General features: G+C 35.9%; 2 protein-coding genes across 2 annotated transcripts in view; one reads left to right on the forward strand and one right to left on the reverse strand.

The window, feature by feature from the left end:
• SON (SON DNA and RNA binding protein) overlaps nt 1–6,552 on the forward strand; it is a 41,914-nt gene extending 35,362 nt beyond the window's left edge. The window contains 4 exon segments of the mRNA XM_027773982.1: nt 3,924–4,071; nt 5,632–5,703; nt 5,812–5,927; nt 6,367–6,552. Coding sequence (XP_027629783.1) covers nt 3,924–4,071; nt 5,632–5,703; nt 5,812–5,927; nt 6,367–6,426 — 396 coding nt within the window. The 3' untranslated portion in view covers nt 6,427–6,552.
• A 653-nt stretch (nt 6,553–7,205) lies between these two features.
• DONSON (DNA replication fork stabilization factor DONSON) overlaps nt 7,206–18,018 on the reverse strand; it is an 11,039-nt gene continuing 226 nt past the window's right edge. Inside the window, exons 2-10 of the mRNA XM_006153899.3 lie at nt 17,483–17,563; nt 15,924–16,127; nt 14,625–14,803; nt 13,689–13,867; nt 12,470–12,548; nt 12,251–12,355; nt 10,734–10,932; nt 8,922–9,134; nt 7,206–8,417 (exon numbers count right to left, since the gene is read on the reverse strand). Of these exons, the coding sequence (XP_006153961.2) occupies nt 8,271–8,417; nt 8,922–9,134; nt 10,734–10,932; nt 12,251–12,355; nt 12,470–12,548; nt 13,689–13,867; nt 14,625–14,803; nt 15,924–16,127; nt 17,483–17,563 (1,386 nt within the window). The 3' untranslated portion in view covers nt 7,206–8,270. The remainder of the gene's footprint in view (nt 8,418–8,921; nt 9,135–10,733; nt 10,933–12,250; nt 12,356–12,469; nt 12,549–13,688; nt 13,868–14,624; nt 14,804–15,923; nt 16,128–17,482; nt 17,564–18,018) is intronic.

Here is an 18,018-nt window from a genome sequence, read left to right on the forward strand (position 1 = left end):
TACCACCTTATTTTTCCATCCCCCCATCCCTCTTCCCCTGCCACTTCATTAGTGCCTGTGTCCTCCTGTACGGTCCCTTTATCCCTTCTCCTCATGTGACTCCAGCCCCAGGTCCTTATGGTTGTCAGCTGTTGGTTATAGCAAGTGGTGGGGAGGCCCTAGTATTAGTATTGCATGTGGTGATATTGCCATGGACTGGAAAGTTGGGGGGAGGATGGCTGGAGTGTGGGGTGGGCAGTGCCACTTCATTAGTGCCTGTGTCCTCCTGTACGGTCCCTTTATCCCTTCTCCTCATGTGACTCCAGCCCCAGGTCCTTATGGTTGTCAGCTGTTGGTTATAGCAAGTGGTGGGGAGGCCCTAGTATTAGTATTGCATGTGGTGATATTGCCATGGACTGGAAAGTTGGGGGGAGGATGGCTGGAGTGTGGGGTGGGCAGTGAAGGGTGGTGAAAAGGGTGGGATGGGGATGAAAAATACTATCTGTGGACCACCATTTAGGCCCTGATGGCCTCTGGTGATCCACAGTCTCAATTTGAGAACCACTGATTTCATAAAAAAACAGGTTATGTCAGACCTAATTCAAAGGAGAGGACGGATACCTCGTACTACGAAGATGTAGAGGTGCACCTGGTTTCAGATTCCTGCAGAGACCTGTGAAATCCACCTACGACTGCCTCATTATTGGGGAAGTCTTAGGTGGTTAAGGAGGGTTTTCTGAAGAAATGCATCCTGGTGAAAGGGATGTGGCTTGGTTGGATGGGTGATGGGAAATTTGTTTCAGGAGTACTGGCAGCATAGCAGTGCTGAAACTGGGAGGCTGCGTGGTCTAATGGATTGGGAAGGTTTCTTTATCCTGCTGTACTCCTGACTCCCTGTGTGATCGTGGGCAAGTAATTCTTTGGAATTTCAAAGTCTCCCAAGTATAAAATGGAAACAAGTCCTTATTACCACCTCACAGTGGTGCCTATTCAGAATTGCCATGAGTGCCAGTGAATGAGCTGAATTTCTGAAAACAAGATATTGGTTGTTTTGGACATTTTAATCTCATAACATTTGTTTCATTTTTGATGTTTATCTCTATTGATCTTCTTATTAACAAATTAATATAAAGCATATGTCATTTTGCCTGCAGTTTTTTATTTTGGAAAAAGTTGCACTAATATGTGTATAGTGAGTACATAGATTCATTAAAAAATTATAACTTGGTGTAGTTTACTGGGGGTTGGTATTGGGGGAAAGGTACTAATGTAGCAAAAATATTTTGAAGTGTAATTTGGGTCTAATATTTTATATTTGTTAAAAATACGAAAGTGATTCTTGCAGTATTTGGAAAAATGGCTTTTGTCTCTGTAGGAAGAAGTATAAATGAACAGATTTGATTACATTTTAATTAATACTATTTAGTCTTAAAGCTGAATACTCAATATTCAGGATGTTAGACAGGAAGCTTAAGGGTATTTAGGCATAAAATAAGCAGTCACATTCTGCTATATTCTTAGGTAGAAACTTTAGAATACTTCTCTTCCAAAATTTTGATCTTATGGAAGGATGTTTCAATCCATATATTTGTATACTATATTAACATAAGTAACTTTTACAAAGCGAATCTTTTATTTAGTCAGTGGTTACCTATAAACGTTCACCTAAAGTAATTTTTGTTAGTCTTTTCAGTCTTAATAGGCAGTTTACAGATTTTATGTAATTGAAGATGATTAGAACTTTTAAAAAAAGACTTTGTCCTTATATTTTACGTAAAATATATTTTGAAAAGCAAATTTACTTGATAAATTATCATGAAGTAAAGATGTTTTCCAAACCAAATTTCAAGTTTTAGGAAAAAAAGCAATACTTTTGGAAAATGTCCACTTGTATAGAAATACTGAAGAATATTTCCTGTTAATCTCATTTTTTAAAAAAATTAAAATGGACCAAAACATTTACAAGTCACTAAGCAACTGAAAATTTAGCATGTATCTTCCTTGTTAAATATCACAATTACTATTCCCTCATTAAATGTTGACTTCTATTTAGAAAACTTTAGATTTTACTTGGCATAGTATAGCCCAGTATCTTTTTATATCAGAAACCATAGGGAATGCCAACATCATGTGTTCGTCTTTAGCTTTATTGTATTTTCAGATAAAGAATGAAAGAATGTTTTATTAGTATTCTTATTCATCATTAGAACATTTAAAATGGTTGTTGATTAAAAGAACCTTCATTTTTTGGAATGAAGTGATTTGGACATGACCTGATAAATATTACTGTGGTTAGATTAGCTTTATTGTGAATTGCATACACTCTGCAGTAAAGAAACAGATTGAGTTACTATAGAATGCAAAAAATTGAAAACCTGGATTACTTGGGGATGTATATTGTACTCTGCACAGTTGCCCTTTTTTTTAGGAGTGTTTCCTGGAAAAGAGGGGCGGATGAACCTTGAAAGTAAGTAAAGTCATTCTAGGTGTGTAGCATCAAGGCAGTTGATTATCCAAGCATCAGCTAACTTTCCTCTCTATACATCTACACTGCATGGCCTGCACCAAATAAGGAACTGAACCAGGGGTATGTTTTTACCTCCACAGCTGCCTCCTTCCATCAGAGCACCTTGTTGAACTTAATGTCTAGTTACACTGTCATTGGCATGTTTTCTCCCCAGCATTTAATTATAAAGCTGGGAAGCAAGATAATACAGTTTTACTACTGTGTAAAAAACATTTTTACTCTTAGCATTAACTTATCAATATAGGAAATGATAATGCATAATATTTTCTAAGCCACCCAAAATTTTGGTTCCCTCTGTTGATAAGTTAATGGTTTTTGCTGTATATTTTCTAGATAGTATAAATGTAAAATTTAATAACAAGGGGGAAATATGGTATAATTTGGAAATGTTTCAAAATTTTTTTGAAACTGGCCATAAAGAGCAACAGTAAAATTTGATACTGTTTGTTAAATATACATGGATGCCCTTTAAAAAGAGGCACTGGCTATTTCTTAACATGTGAAAATAATTGATTATTGATATGCTATGTATATAGCTGTGCATCTTAGGACATTAAGTGGTTTGCTGCTTTGATGGAAATTATGGTTCAGTGGGTTGGATACAAGAGAGATGATTGTTCACAGAATAACCTGTGAACTTTCACCCCTCTGTATGGAAACTTGTTTCAGGGCCAAATCCTTGTAGCTGTCTTCTTGCCCCGGTCAGTGCCAGCCGTACTATTCACAACACTGCTGCTACCGAGGCCTAGGTATGTAAACATTTAAGGAGTTTTTTAAGTCTTTTAACATCAAGCTAGGTTTTTAAAGAATTCAGTTTCATTGTGGTATACTTTCAGGGTATTTTATGTGACTGTCTTTTACTTATTGTGTACATTTGTTTTAAAGAATTTTTTTTTGCTTCATAGGGATTTTCTAAGTAAATTATTTATACTTGCTTTATAGTAGAATGGGGAAGAAAACTTTGGATGACAACAGTATGCTTCTTCATTGTCCAAACTACTTATTTCTAAATGATTTCTGGGCTTTATTCATATACTAGGTACACCTGGGATTATTAATATAATTGACTGTTTTAACATTGCCTTCTTTTTATTTTGCAAGCTAAGAAGAGATACCAGTGAACCTAAATAGTGGACGGAAACAGGAGTGTTCTAATTTTTTTTGGAGGGGGGGTACAAGGGCCACTGTTTTAAAACTGCTACTTACTTGCCTTATTTGACTTTCAAATTCTATATTAATGTGAAAATAACTAGAAAATACATATACTATGGTATGAATTAAGTATAGAAGCATTTAAATTTATTGCTGTAACAGATCTAGAAGTAAAATAATTTCTCTTTTTAAAAAGTTACCACTGAGTTTGTAGTCAAGTTCTAACTGTAAAATGGGGACATTTTACCTTTCTTTCTTTGGATAGGATCAGTTCTTAAGAGCAGCCCCGGTAACTGGAGGAATGGGAGCCGTTTTGATGAGAAAAATGGGCTGGAGAGAAGGAGAAGGATTAGGAAAAAACAAAGAAGGAAATAAGGAACCCATCTTAGTTGATTTTAAGACAGACCGAAAAGGTAACAAGTCCTCTGGGATTTCTATACTAGCTTCTTTAACAATTTGAGTCTTATTTCCTTTCATATATTCTTTTGTTCCCAGTAATCCTGAACCGGGGAGGCACTTATACTATATGTGCAGCTATTCTTCAGAAAAAGCTTTAACACATTTTCACGCATGGCAGCTCATTTTTATATAAGTATAGATGGGAAACAAAACTTTTAAAAGGACTTTCGTCATGCTAGTTACTAAATATTAATAGAAATGTGCATATATCTCAATTACATGATAACAGATTTAATTCACTTCAACTTGTACTCATGTTTTAGAAAATGGAATTTATATTTTCTCTTGAGAGGAGAGACCATATGCTTCCCTTTATGTCTAGGAATTGACTTATTTTTTGCTCAGATATTTTAATGCATTTTCCTTATAAGCTTTTTAAATATTTGTCTCTTTATTTTCACCCTCAGTAGAGTTGTGCTGGGTGGGGATAGACCGGCAGCTGGCAGTGCCACCTTTCATATTGCTTTGTGTTAGGGCACCTTAGAATTTTTCTTACTGGCTGTATTTTACTGCTGCTGTCTTGGGGTGGGGAGGGGAAGAGCTATGTAGTCTAGTTAGTTAGTTATAATAGCCCATTGGTATCTTTAAACATTTGTATTTATATGTAATTCCAGGGAACAATGTCTTTGGAATTATGCAACACAATCTGGGCTTAAGTTCTCAGATAGTAGCACCTTTCCCAGGACATGTTTGGGAAAGCTTATTATACTAGCATAAAATTATCAAATGAATGGTTGATACAAAGGGGCTCCAGAAAGTTCATGGAAAAATGAGTTTAAAATACAAGTACATTGTGGTACAAAATTTTTTGAAGTTAATAGGTTTTTCATGTGTTTTCTCTGAGCTTTTTGAAGATCCCCCTCCCCCATGTACATGGGAAATTTGGGAAGTATTGTTTTGTATCAGTAATACGGCTAATTAATCTTCTTTGTAATAAACCTGTGGAGAAATATTTATCTTTAGAGAATGTCTGATTCGTTAGGTCAGAAAAAGAACATTTGGTAGGAAAAGGGGCCTGTATTCTTGGAGACCATTGCCCTTTTCATGGGTTCTTTCTTTTGATGGGGGGTAGGTAACAGTGGTGGCTTAAAATCCTAATAAGCATTTTTTTGAACATGCTATAACTATCATTATTTAAAGTAAAGGAAATCTGTGGAACTCATTTATAATAAATAGCCACTATTTAAATTATAAATAAACCTAGAGATACTGATAATTATATGATAAGTAGGTATGTTTATTTATATATTCTTGTGTTTTTTTGATATTTATATAATTCTAATACCAAGGTATATGAATACAAATTTAATGCAAATATGAAATGAAGATTTCTATGTTGAAATTACTGCAAAAAAGAAAAGTTGAGATTGATATAGGAGTAAGTGTAGTAGGAATCTGTTTATTAACTTGAAGGTATGCTTTGAAGTTTAGGCTTCTGTAGGTGGAGTCTTTATATATTAAATGATTTTAAAAATTTACTAGAGAACATTGACTTTTGTTTTCTTTTTTTAAAGGTCTTGTTGCAGTAGGAGAAAGAGCACAAAAAAGGTCTGGAAACTTCTCTGCCGCGATGAAAGATCTATCAGGTAAGAGCAGTTTTGAATTTTCTCTCCCATTTCTATCTTGAATTCCTACTTTGTTGCAAACCTTGGTGAAAATAATGTATATAACTGGTTGTTTTTTTTTCTCTGCAGGCAAACATCCTGTGTCTGCCTTGATGGAAATCTGTAATAAGAGAAGGTGGCAACCACCTGAATTTCTCTTGGTCCATGATAGTGGCCCTGACCATCGCAAACATTTTCTCTTTAGGGTAAATATGAATTTCTGCATTAATTGTATATATTTACTAATTTGATCATTTAATGGTAGAGGGTGAGGGATAGGCATTATAGATTACAGGACTTTAATATCCTGTTTGTGGGTTAAGGGTATGGTATATGTGTGTAGAGTGGTGGGGTTTTTAAACATTGAAGGGGTTTTAAAACACTAACGGGCTTTTATATGGTGTGTGAATATTCTGGTTTAAAATTAGAGGGAAAGGTAATGGGCAAAATTTATTAAAAATTTGAGACCTGCTCTTAATTTGCAGGCCCTTTTCTCATATGACTTGCTTCTTCTGGGTTGAGATTAATTTGAGTTAAATAGTATGGGTTTTATATTTTTGTATATTCTAGCATTTAGTGAAAAAATACAAAGCTAATAGATATTAAAGTTTGATGCTGTTCTTATTGTATGTTTTTCTTGAATAGGTATTGAGAAATGGAAGCCCTTACCAGCCCAATTGTATGTTTTTCTTGAATAGGTATTGATAAATGGAAGCGCTTACCAGCCCAGCTTTGCCAGCCCTAATAAGAAGCATGCTAAAGCCACAGCAGCTACTGTGGTTCTTCAAGCAATGGGCCTTGTACCAAAGGACCTCATGGCTAATGCCACTTGCTTCAGGAGTGCCTCACGTAGATAGATTGAGGTTTTATATTAATCATTTCAGATAATTTTACTCTGCATCACAATGTATTTCCCCTTTAATGTTGTAAATATTTGGCAATTTAAGACATTGTGTAAAAAGCAATCTGTACAAACATCTCCAGGCTTTGATTTTTGTACCATGGAAATTGTATTTAACCATACAGGGTTTTGGTATGTTTATATTGTTTACCTTAGTGATGTACTTGTTTAAGTGGCTAACATCCAAACGATTGTTTGAAGGCATCAGTAATCTTCAGTGTGGAATGTTAAATAATGCTTTTATACTGTATTTTGTACTATGATGTAATTCCCCTTCCTTATGGCTAGGCTGCTGTAACACTTGCCTGTAATCAGTGAAGGGCTGTGCACCTTGTACAATTTCACAATGGGTTCTGCTGGACAGATACTGGGCCAGTGTTATTGAGGTAATCACGCAAGATCTGTTCCACAGGGGTAATGCCACCATCTCCCCTCAACATTTTGTAGAGGTTATAAAAAGAAAATGGTATGTTGTGTGATGATCACTTAAGTCCTATGTTCCCGTTGAAGCCACTTTGGTCATAAGAAGGGAGTCAAATTGAAGTCTAACTAGAATTCTACTGCAGAGGCCAAGTACATTTAGTATGGCATTGAGTTGTGATATAGTTTTACTTTGATGTGCATTTTGAATTTCAGCTACACCTAGATAGACGTAAAATAATTAAAATGCTGTAACCAACTTATCTAATAAAATTGGCAACCAGCCACTATTTTGTTGACTATGAGAAAGTTTATGTTAATTTTTAGGGGCTGATAGAATATTTCATGTGTATTACAGTGGTATTCATATGCTGTGTCTCTAAACTTTATTTTCAAAAGCGTAAGGCCCAAATACAAACTTCTCTGGAACAAATGTGTTGTTTTATTTTCTGGATTATAAAGTGAACACATACTTATTCACTAAATGCTATTATTTCTATACCCAAGGCTTTTGATTTCTAAGCACCTTTATTTTTTTAAAAATTGAATTATACACATGCATGTGCGCGCACACACACACACACACACACACACACACACACCCCTATAAGCATGTTAAATGCTAGTCTGCCATGATAGCATATTTTACAACTCAACACTGTTCTATATGGAATACAAAACACCCTTTTATCTAGATTACTTAACATGCATTAAAAAACAATATAGTAACTGAAAATTAGTATAAAATTATTTAAAGTAGAAGCATCAACAGCTCAGTAGGTATCGTCTCCCTTTATTTTCTACCTTTATAAAGTAATTTGTAAATTGTTCAAATTTGTCCTGTTATGCCATTAGTCAACAGTGCCATGAGATAATTACTACAGATTTAGTCTCAATTTCTCATTTTGTAAGAAAACATATTAATTCAGTATTTTACTCTTTACTAGTAGTTGTGGAGTTACAGACTTCTCATTTGAGGTTTGAGGTTTTTAAAATAAAGCTTCATATCTAAAAACCTAATCTGAAAATAGTAAAAAATACTGACTTAAAAATTTTAATGCTGTTGCTTGGTGCATGTACTAAAAGTGGAAAAAGTTGGTGCTTATAAACATTTTGATATTTTTAAAGTATAATCCATTAACTTCCAAAATGAACTTTAAAACCAAAGGTATAAGAATCTTCAATTTCCTTGCTAGAAGGCTTTTTTCCTCAAAGATTCCTTTTAGGCTTACTTTGGTATCAGGCTCCATCTATAAATGTAGTCACTCATTTCCACATTCCGTAAAGATGACTTCCCCAGTAATGGTATTTGACTAAGTTGGTCCAGAGTCTTAGGGTGCAACCCACAGTTAGCAAGTTCCTTATGAATAACCTCCTGTGGAAATTTGTATACAAAGTCAGTAAAAAGCACATGTTCTTTGAACACTTAACAGTTTTAATTAACAATTACCAGAGACAAATGGTGCAGTCATGTAATTCATAACTTTGCAGTGACAAAATCCTGAAATATGGCCATTTTTAAGTCTAGCAGGAAAAAAATGAGGCAATTTCAAAGGACTTTATTATTATTATTATAACCTTAAAGTCTGAATATTCAAAATGAAAAGCAAATACATGGTTAAATAAATGTCCACAGTGAATTGTGTTTTTATAAACTAAAGGAATCAAGCAGCATTAAGTACTGAATTTGAGAAAATGAGAAGGAAGCTGTTCAAACAGCCTTAATTCACCTCAAATATAACTTACATAGACAATTCTTTCCTCCTTGAATTACTAAGTTTTACAACTTGAAACAAATTTGGCTCATCATAACTGACATTTCCTCCAGTTAGTTTGATGGCACTAGCTCGAACTAAATGGTTTATAGGTGTTTACTTACCTTATCCAGTTTTTTACTCATTGGCAGGCAGATATTAAATACAGCAGTTGGCTCATGTGGATATAGTCCTGCAGAGAAAGACCCATTCTGTGAAGATCTGAGCAGCATAGCCACAGAATGTAGAGAATGAGGCATGACAGGGCCTGTAATCTCCAAACTAAATTGATCTTTATATCCAGAAAATGCTTGGGTCTTCACATTTACACTTCGTGCCTTTAGGGAAAAAAAAAATTTACAATCACTACCTTCCAAGCTTTTGTCCCCTAGTAAAAATGTTCAAATACCTTTTTATCTGGGGATTTAAAAACAGATGCTAAGACATCACAACAATGTTATTAATAAAAATGTTTAATTTTCAGTATCATGAGATTTTCAATTTCTAAGGAATCTATAATTTTTTTCATATAGCCTATGATTTAGTAATATACTGTCAATATTGGGAAAATAAGTCCTAACACTAAGTATATATTTTGTATGTACAAGTGTAATTTTTTCCCACTACATAAGCTATACAAATACTTATCTATGATCCAGTTTTTGACACATAACATTGTAACATTCTTGGCTATGTCCTTTCATTGAAGATAGGAAACAAAATGAGTTTAAGCAGCTTTTCCTTAAAAGGCAAAAAAAGGAATTAACAAACCATGTTGCCAATTACACTTAAATTTTCATATAACCCAAATAAAAAATCCACGCATTTTAACGTAATCTGCTTTAAGGGTGCTTTTAAAAGTTCATGGAGGGGCCTGTAGATGGTTTGGAAGTTAAGGAGGCTGGATCCCACATGGCCAACTGAGTGGCTGTGGCTTAATGACATGCTATGTGTATGTACATGAAAGGAGAACGAAGAAAGGATTGTAGCCTGGTCATTCCACATGTGAGGTGCTTTCATATTTTCCCTCCCTCTGTGTCTCTGGTGAGCGCACATGGGGTATAGCAAAAATTTAAAAAGGGGCAGCAGGTGGCACAGTGGTTAAGGTGCTGGACTCCCACCTGGCTAAACAAGGTTCAAGTCCCAGACCTCGCAGCTTGAAAATCACGCTGGGGGGGGGGGGAGGCGGCAGGTGGCATGGTAGTTAAGGGCCCCGGACTCCCATGTGGTAGACCGTGGTTAGAGTCTGTGGACTGGCGGCTTGCTTTCTTACTTTCTCACTCTGTCCCTCTCTAGTCAAATAAAATAAATAAATAAATTCTTAAAAAAAAAAAAAACAAACCAAAAAACATGCTGGTTGTGTGTGCTTGTGTGCACAAGATTCTGGGAGAAGAATGAAGGGGATGTGGGGTGACCATCCCCTTGGGGGTGATATCTGTGTCTCTAGCAAGCTCATGTGCCCCATAGCAAAAATGTCTAAAGTTTTATGGAAAATATAATTAAAATGTGAGTTCCATGCAGTTTTTTCATAATACACCTTTATTATGAAATATACAAATTTTAAAAAAGATTAATTTTATTATTTTAAAATTTGCTATATGGCATGTGTGCTCACCAGAGGGGTAGAGAGAGGGAGAAAAAGACAACGCAAGAAAGCCAGCCACCAGGTACCCACCGGGACTTCAACCCCATGGGAGTCTAGCACCTTCACACCACCTGCTGGCCCTCCTATGAAATTTTTCAAGACTCCTTGTGTAACTATTTTAAATCAGACTTTTTAACTAGGAGGAAAGCCAAAATAAACAAACCCACAAAAACTGTCAAGTAAAAGTCCTGAGTTATCTTCAAAAATCAAAAACTTATCCTATCAAAGAAGAGCAAAGTACTACTTAAAAGCTAGGTATAGGGATTGGTGAGTATATAATTTTTCTTGTTACCTTTAGCATTTGCATTGTGGCACCTCGGAAAGCTACAGGGGATAAGAGGGTTGGTGGAAGTCCTGCCTGTGGACCTGAAGTAGCAACTAGACTTTTACAGTTGATCAAAAAATTGAGCAATGTGAAGGTGTTATTTCCTTTCACCAACACAACAGACTCAGGTCTGTGATCCATTTGTACTTCATGTTTCTCTTTACGCCTGAAAATGACAATCAAGGAAATTGCAAAGGCAAATCCCATACTAACGGGGAAAGCTGTTATTTTTATTCTGAATTACTTGGGACACTTTTCTTCTGTAACAAAATAGATCTACCCTTGCTAAACCGCCATGTTCACTGTAATCATAAGGTATATTTTTAAATGAAATGGTTGGGGGCCAGCAGGTGTTGTGATTAAGGCACTGGACTCCCATGTGGCAGACCGTGGCTCGGGTCCCAGATTAGGTGGCATGCTTTCTTACTACCTGTCCCTCAACCGTCTGTCTGTTTCTCTGGTAAGTACACATGCTCTGTAACAAATCTGGAAATGAACAAGTAAAATTAAGTAATTCTTTAAAAAATGTAAGACTGACAATGTGGGGGCCAAGTGGTGGAGCAGTGGTAATGAAACTAGATCTACATGGGGAAGGTCCTAGATTTGAGTCCTGAGACCTTCCTGAGCATAATGGGCTTTTTTGCATGTTTATTTCTATGAGACAGTGGTGAAGGGAAGAGTGAGGAGGGGCTGGATAAGATCCTATTGGGGTTGCCTCTCTCTACAAAATTAATAAACTTAAAAAATAATTCACGTCTAAAAAATTTTTTTCTAGTAAAAAAACATTCTCCAACAAACTTTAACAAAAATGGAATGTTTTCATTTAAAAATAGTCCAATAATCCATGATTTCGATACTTACAGGTTTGTAATTAGTTTTAGTATGATATGAAGATAACCTAATATTATATTCAAGGATAGAGGAAGTGCTGATGGTAACACACTGTTTAAGGGCTATGCATAGGGTGCTGGATCCTATTTGGCTGACCACAGAATTCCAGCCCCAGTAGTTCTGAAAAACACACCAGGTGGGTATGTGCATGTCCCAAATCTTGATGGGATGGAGAAATGGAAGGAAAAGAACTGTGGCATAATCATGCACCACTTGGGGTGAGGTAGTCATCTTTCTCCCTCTCCCTCTATGGTGAACTCATGTGCCCTGTGGCACCCAGAGGGTGAATGGTGACTTAGCTCTAAGATTTACACTCTGGGAGGCTGACTCACATAAAGTTCCAGGTTTATGCTTGGAGACCTCTCTGAGTATCATGCGTGTTTGTGTGCCATTGGTCTGAGTGGGCCTGGCTGAAACTAGGGTTGGATCATGGTGTTAAGACCCTGTTGAGGTGCTCTCTCTCCCCCTTGCTAATGGAAGAATTAAAAAAAAAAAAAAAAGATTAAAATCATATAAAACTGCCAGTCATTGTTAAATTGCTTGCTAGCGATTTAATGAAAATGAATTCTAATTCATAGCAACTGAAAGGATACAGCTTAATGGAGTGTATATCTGGCTTTTTAATTTTATCTTGCACACCCATCTCTTCCAGCCAGTTAAAACTTTCTTCTTCATCTTCGTCACTGAATGATTGTTCCCTAAGAAATTGGTTTAGTTAGAATTCCCATTTCACAGAAGTGTTAAATCTACAAATCTATTTCACCGAGTCTATAAGTCACTCAACAATGTAAAAGGTTATTTTAATTACATACTCCCCATGTCCCAAGCTTATTCCAGATGTTTTCTTCTTATGGCCATTTTCTTTTATTAAAGGTAGAAAATATTCAATACCTATGTGAAAAAAGAAAGATGTAATTGAGTCTTAAGCTAAAAAATATTTTACAGGTATATCCTATTAGTGTATAAAATATGTACTGTTTTTACACTCTATTAATTAAGGTAGTAGTTTTCAAGCTTTCTTGATGCAGATCACAACAGATGCACACACCTCTCCTTGAAACAAAAGGTTTAGGAAATAATGCATACTCTCACTACATGTGACAGTCTTTTATAACTTATACTATATTACAGTTCACTTCTTCAAAAAGTGTTGACTAGGCCCACTAAATAGTTTTCATGATCCATTAATTGGGTGACTCAGTTTGAAAATCATGATATTGAGGAGGTAGGTAACTTGTACTATACAAGAATTTCTGAAAGAGCATATTCAAATAGTGACTATCTGGCCCAATACGTATTTTACTTTATGGGTCAGAGAAAAAAGTATCATTCACTTAAAGTTACATATGTAATAGCTTAAATAATTGCAGAACGCCCTTCCTTCCCCTCGACATGAAGAAAGACATTTCATAAAATAGTGTAAGTGGGGCGTGGTGGCACCCACCCTATGATAAAATAATGTAAGTAATGAGTGCCTGTTCTGTGGCAGAGGTAACATAATGCGCTATTCAAGGGAAGATGGATCCCATATAGCAACTGATTCAAATCTCTGGCCAGGACAGCCTGAAATGGCCAGGCTTGCACGTGAGTACTTAAGATCTGAGAAAGTGGAAGATTGGAAGAGGATTGTGGTATGAATAAAACCTGTGGAAAGTGGTCATCTTTCTTTCTAACATGTGTGTGTACCTACTCTATTATGAATAAAGAAAAAGAACTGGTTATCAACTAGTAAAAGACAACTCAAATTTTAGCCTCCCCCTCTTTCAAGTTACTGCTGCCATGAGGGTAAGAGACATGAGGGTAAGAGGAAGGAAGGGAGAGAATGAAACCCCAACAGGGTCTTGATGCTGTGATCCACCCCTAGCCTCAGACAGCCCTGGATCATGGGCCCATCTGGAAACTTCCCATGCAGGTCGCACACAGAGCATTGTTTTACCACTGTACCACTATCCAGCCCCCCAATTTTAGTTTTTAATTTTTAAGGTTTATGCTTACTACATAAAATATGGTATCCTCATGTTAAACTTTTACCTTCATTTTTCATAGCTTCTCTTAAGCCTCTAGTTGTAGGAGATACAAGAGCTGTGATCATGTCATTTCCTGCTAACCCTGCTGCTCGGAACAGGACAGTAAACTGGTATGTACAAACGTAGAAATAGGGGCAAAGTTTTGTCTTTAGCAGATTATACAGTGAAGTAAAGCTCACAGACCTATGAAACAAAAAGTTTCCTTTAGGTATTTTAAACACTTAACTCAATATTTACAATTTAATTTTGTTTAACTCAGCTGAATATCTACCTGGTTTAAAACTTAGTACACATATTTCAGACCCTGGTTTGCATTTTTGTAGTTACATAAAACTTGGCTTTAAAGGAGTAAAACTGGTAATAGGGACTTGTTCATGGCTACTCAATACCTTAACAAATAGTGTTTGTCACTTAAACACTAACCATTTTTTCTCTAAATAAAACTTAATAACTTCTGTTGATGAGAAAAGCAGCAGCCAAATACAGAAAGTAACATTAAAGAATCAAGTCTTTCAGGGCCAGTAGATGATATGTGATTAAGGCACTGGACTCCCACAAGGCGAACCATGGTTCAAGTCTCAGATTTGGCAGCTTGCTTTCCCTTTGTCTTTTGTCTCTAGTGAGTGCACAGGTCCTATAGCAAATTAAGCAAATAATAATAAATAAATAAAATTAAATAAGTAAATAGTTTTTTTAAAGAAAGAATTATGTCTCTCTGTATATATTTTAACAGTTATATACATTCTACAGTTGGATAAAGAGAGAATAAGAACTACAAATAATTAAACAGTTTAAATATTGCTTAAGTTTCAGTTAAAACTCAAAGATATAGAGATCCTTTCACCACTGTATATGTGCATAGCACAAAAACAATAAGGAGAGAATATTGCTACAGTAAAATTTTCTACTGAACTGTACAAGTTTTTTCAACTAATCTTACCAGTCACTCATTAAAATGTGTTGCAGGGTTTCATCATTTGACCAAGGACTTGATTTTCCAACCATTTTCCTATCAGCTCCAATACGAGGGAACAATGGTAGCCAAGACAGGGCAGGGTGGAGCCAATATATAAGGCTCTGCTGGAAGGCACAACGGAGCTCAGTGGACAGTTTGGGATCCTAAAATCCAGAAATGACAGTGGGTGGTTTTTTGTCCACATGAGAAAAATACAAATTTTATCAATGAGATACTGAATATACCCAACACTTGGTCTAAGAATCTTTTTAAAGAATTATTTAATTTTACTTATTATTTTTAAACTTGCTATGGGGCACACAAACTCACCAGAGAGAGACACAGAGACAGAGAAAGTGAGAAAGCAAGCCGTCAGGTCTTGCACTCAAACTGTAGTTGGCCATGTGGGGAGTCCAGTGCCCCAACCACCATGCCACGTGCTGGCCCTAGTCTAAACATCTTTACTGCTTTCTAGAGGAGAGCATTAGTAACTGTTATAGGAGCTAAAATGTAGTTTATTTTAGAAAATTTCCTGGTCAGCAACTACAGTTTGTTAAACTTGTATTTGAAGGAAGACTTACAAACAAGATTTTACTACCCTTAAAAATGACAACTATAATTTTTTTAAGAAGGGTAGCAGTGTGTATGTGTGTGAGTGTGTGTGTAGGTACACCATATTCAATATCCCTCCCTAACAAAAGCATATTTCAAAAGTAGCCAGTAAACACTGATAACGTGAACCAAAAATCCAAGTTATTTAAAAAGATATACCAAAGCCTCTTTTAAGAAATTCTTTTTAACATAGATTGAGTTATTTCAAAGTAACAAATCTGTATTTCTCTAAAATCATTCCAGAATTAATGAACTCTATTAGATTTACAACAGATCATTACAGATAGCAAGATTCAGGACATATAAAAAGCAGATTAATAACTATGCTTGCAATCCTACTCAACGGTTTTTCATTTCTTTTCCTTGTATTTCTTTCTCAGAAAGCCTTAGAAAAAAATGGTTTAGTATAAACAATTCCTGCCTGCAATACTGACTAATTTTTTAGGACAGGTCTCTAAATATAACGGGTAGTTACTTGATCTGATTACAAAGAAAGAAACACACACACACACACACACACACTATGATAATGCCACTTGGAAAGAACAAAAGCTCCCAAATCTTTTTCTTTAAATTCAGAAGAAAAACTCGATGGAAGAAAACAATGCTATTTTACAGAGGAGAGCATTTCATACTTAACTTGTTACTTTAAAAAATAGCCACTATATATACCTGTATACTTTGAGGCAAAGTAACTCCCGTTGCCCTACAATGCTGGACAAGACCCTGAGCTTCTTCTTGTGCTTTCAAATGATCTGCCCAGGTAAAGGGTTGAGAAGAAGTAAAAAGGAGTCGAGTTTTAATACTCCAGTCAACAGGTAACTCAGTACTTTCTGAGGACGGAATACCAGATTCAGAGAATAATTCATGTGGAATCTTTTAGAAGACAAAAGAATAGAAAATTAGTATTTTGAAAAAACCTTCAACATAAAAGATTTTCTCAACAACCATATTCATGATTGCTGAAATTACATGAACTGTATAATAAATGATGTACACTATACACCCTGTGAAAAATTTGGAATGAGCTACATTAAACTATTAACAGTGCTTATCTCTGGGAAATGAGAATTTGTTGTTGGGGTGGTGGTGGTGAAGGGGCACTCTAGTTTACAAAGTTCTTTATAGTACTATACATGTTGCTATCAAGGTAGAAAACTGCCAAGTATTTAAAAAACACTTCAAACTTCTGAAACTACAGAACCAGGGCTCCTTGTACAGGTAAGAGAGGGCCCTTAATGGTCATATTCAAGAAAGCATTTCATGTTCTCAAGAATTTTCCCTCAACCTGTTTTGCTGTACTTTCAAGTCGATATTCTCTGTACCACAAGAATTCTTTTAGGTAACATCACAACAAAATAGCAGAGAAGGGGAAACTATTTCCACTAGACCATATGAAGCCCTTTTATTTATAGGGATAGGTACTGGGTCTTGGAGAACATGTCTAACCCATTCCTATTAGGATAAATTATTGATAGATGCATTTATCAAACTATCGTGTGTGTGTTTTTTTTTCCTTTTTTGGAGGTTTTAGCTATAGGGTGCGTGCGCTCGCCAAAAAGACAGAGAGATACAGAGACAGAAAGCGAGTAATCACCCCTCCGGGGGGGATGGCCACGCCGCAATCCTTTCTCCTCCATTCTCCTCTCAGGATCTTGGGAATGCATGTACAAGGGTCTGGTGTGAGTTTAAGCCACTGGGTCCAGGACTCAAACTGTGGTCGACTACATGAGAGTTCAGTGACATAGTCATTATGCCAACTGCTGGTCCCTCTGCATTTATCAAACTATTGTAACAGAAATACTTGGGGAATGAAAACAGAATGTGTGTATATGTGTGTGTGTGTGTTTGTAGGGCAAAGGGGCCAGTGGGGTCCAGACTTGAAACACAACCTGTGAAGGTAACCAGGATTCAGTTTAAAGATCTGGTATTGGACTAGATTTAAAAACTAGCTAAGTTGATGATCTGGAGGAGTCACTATCCAAGAAATTAAGAGTGGTAAAAAACTTTGCAGGGAGGATGGTAGAAGGAAAAACGCCACATCTACTTATGCACACTTTACTGTTAGTTGCCATTAAACACAACTCTAGTGTTGTACTTTCAGGTCAAACCTTGATGTCATCTTTTCAACTCTGATAGAGATGATCACAAGCCTGTCTGTGACGCTGTTTTCCACGCAAAATGTTTCTCAGATGTATAAATTTATGAAACTATACATTTCAATGGATTACCTGGGTTAATTCAGTAATAGTTGTTCTCTCACGAATTCTCTCTTCCCACAGCAAATCATTTTCTTGATTAAATTCTATGAGCTAAAGTTAAAGAAATTGTCCTTTTAAAACTTAAACGATGCTGAAGTTTGTTTTAAACATATACAAAGTCTTACTTGGCATACAATTTCTAAATAAATGCAAGTGCACTCATATGCATCCAAATCTATCAGTCTTTCATTTCAGTTTTGTGTGTGATCTTTAACACAAAAATCAAGAGGAATAAAACGCTGATGTTTTGTTCATTTACTAATTGATATGTAAACTTCATAAGATTCAAAAGGGTTTTGGGTAAGACAACTGACAATATCTGACCCCATGGATCCTGGACATTCCTCCAACTCTAGAATAATTTTGAGTGCCCTGAGAAAAAAAGAGGCCCTGAGTTACGGTGTGACCAAGGTCTTGTAACTTCCCCCTTCAAACAATTGCCTTCTGGATGCGTTGTAAGGATTTTTCTAACACTCTCCCAATTTATCCTTAAATTCTCTAAAAAG

The sequence above is a fragment of the Tupaia chinensis genome, unplaced genomic scaffold (assembly GCF_000334495.1).
Source record: "Tupaia chinensis unplaced genomic scaffold, TupChi_1.0 Scaffold000392_1, whole genome shotgun sequence".
Lineage (NCBI taxonomy): Eukaryota > Metazoa > Chordata > Mammalia > Scandentia > Tupaiidae > Tupaia > Tupaia belangeri.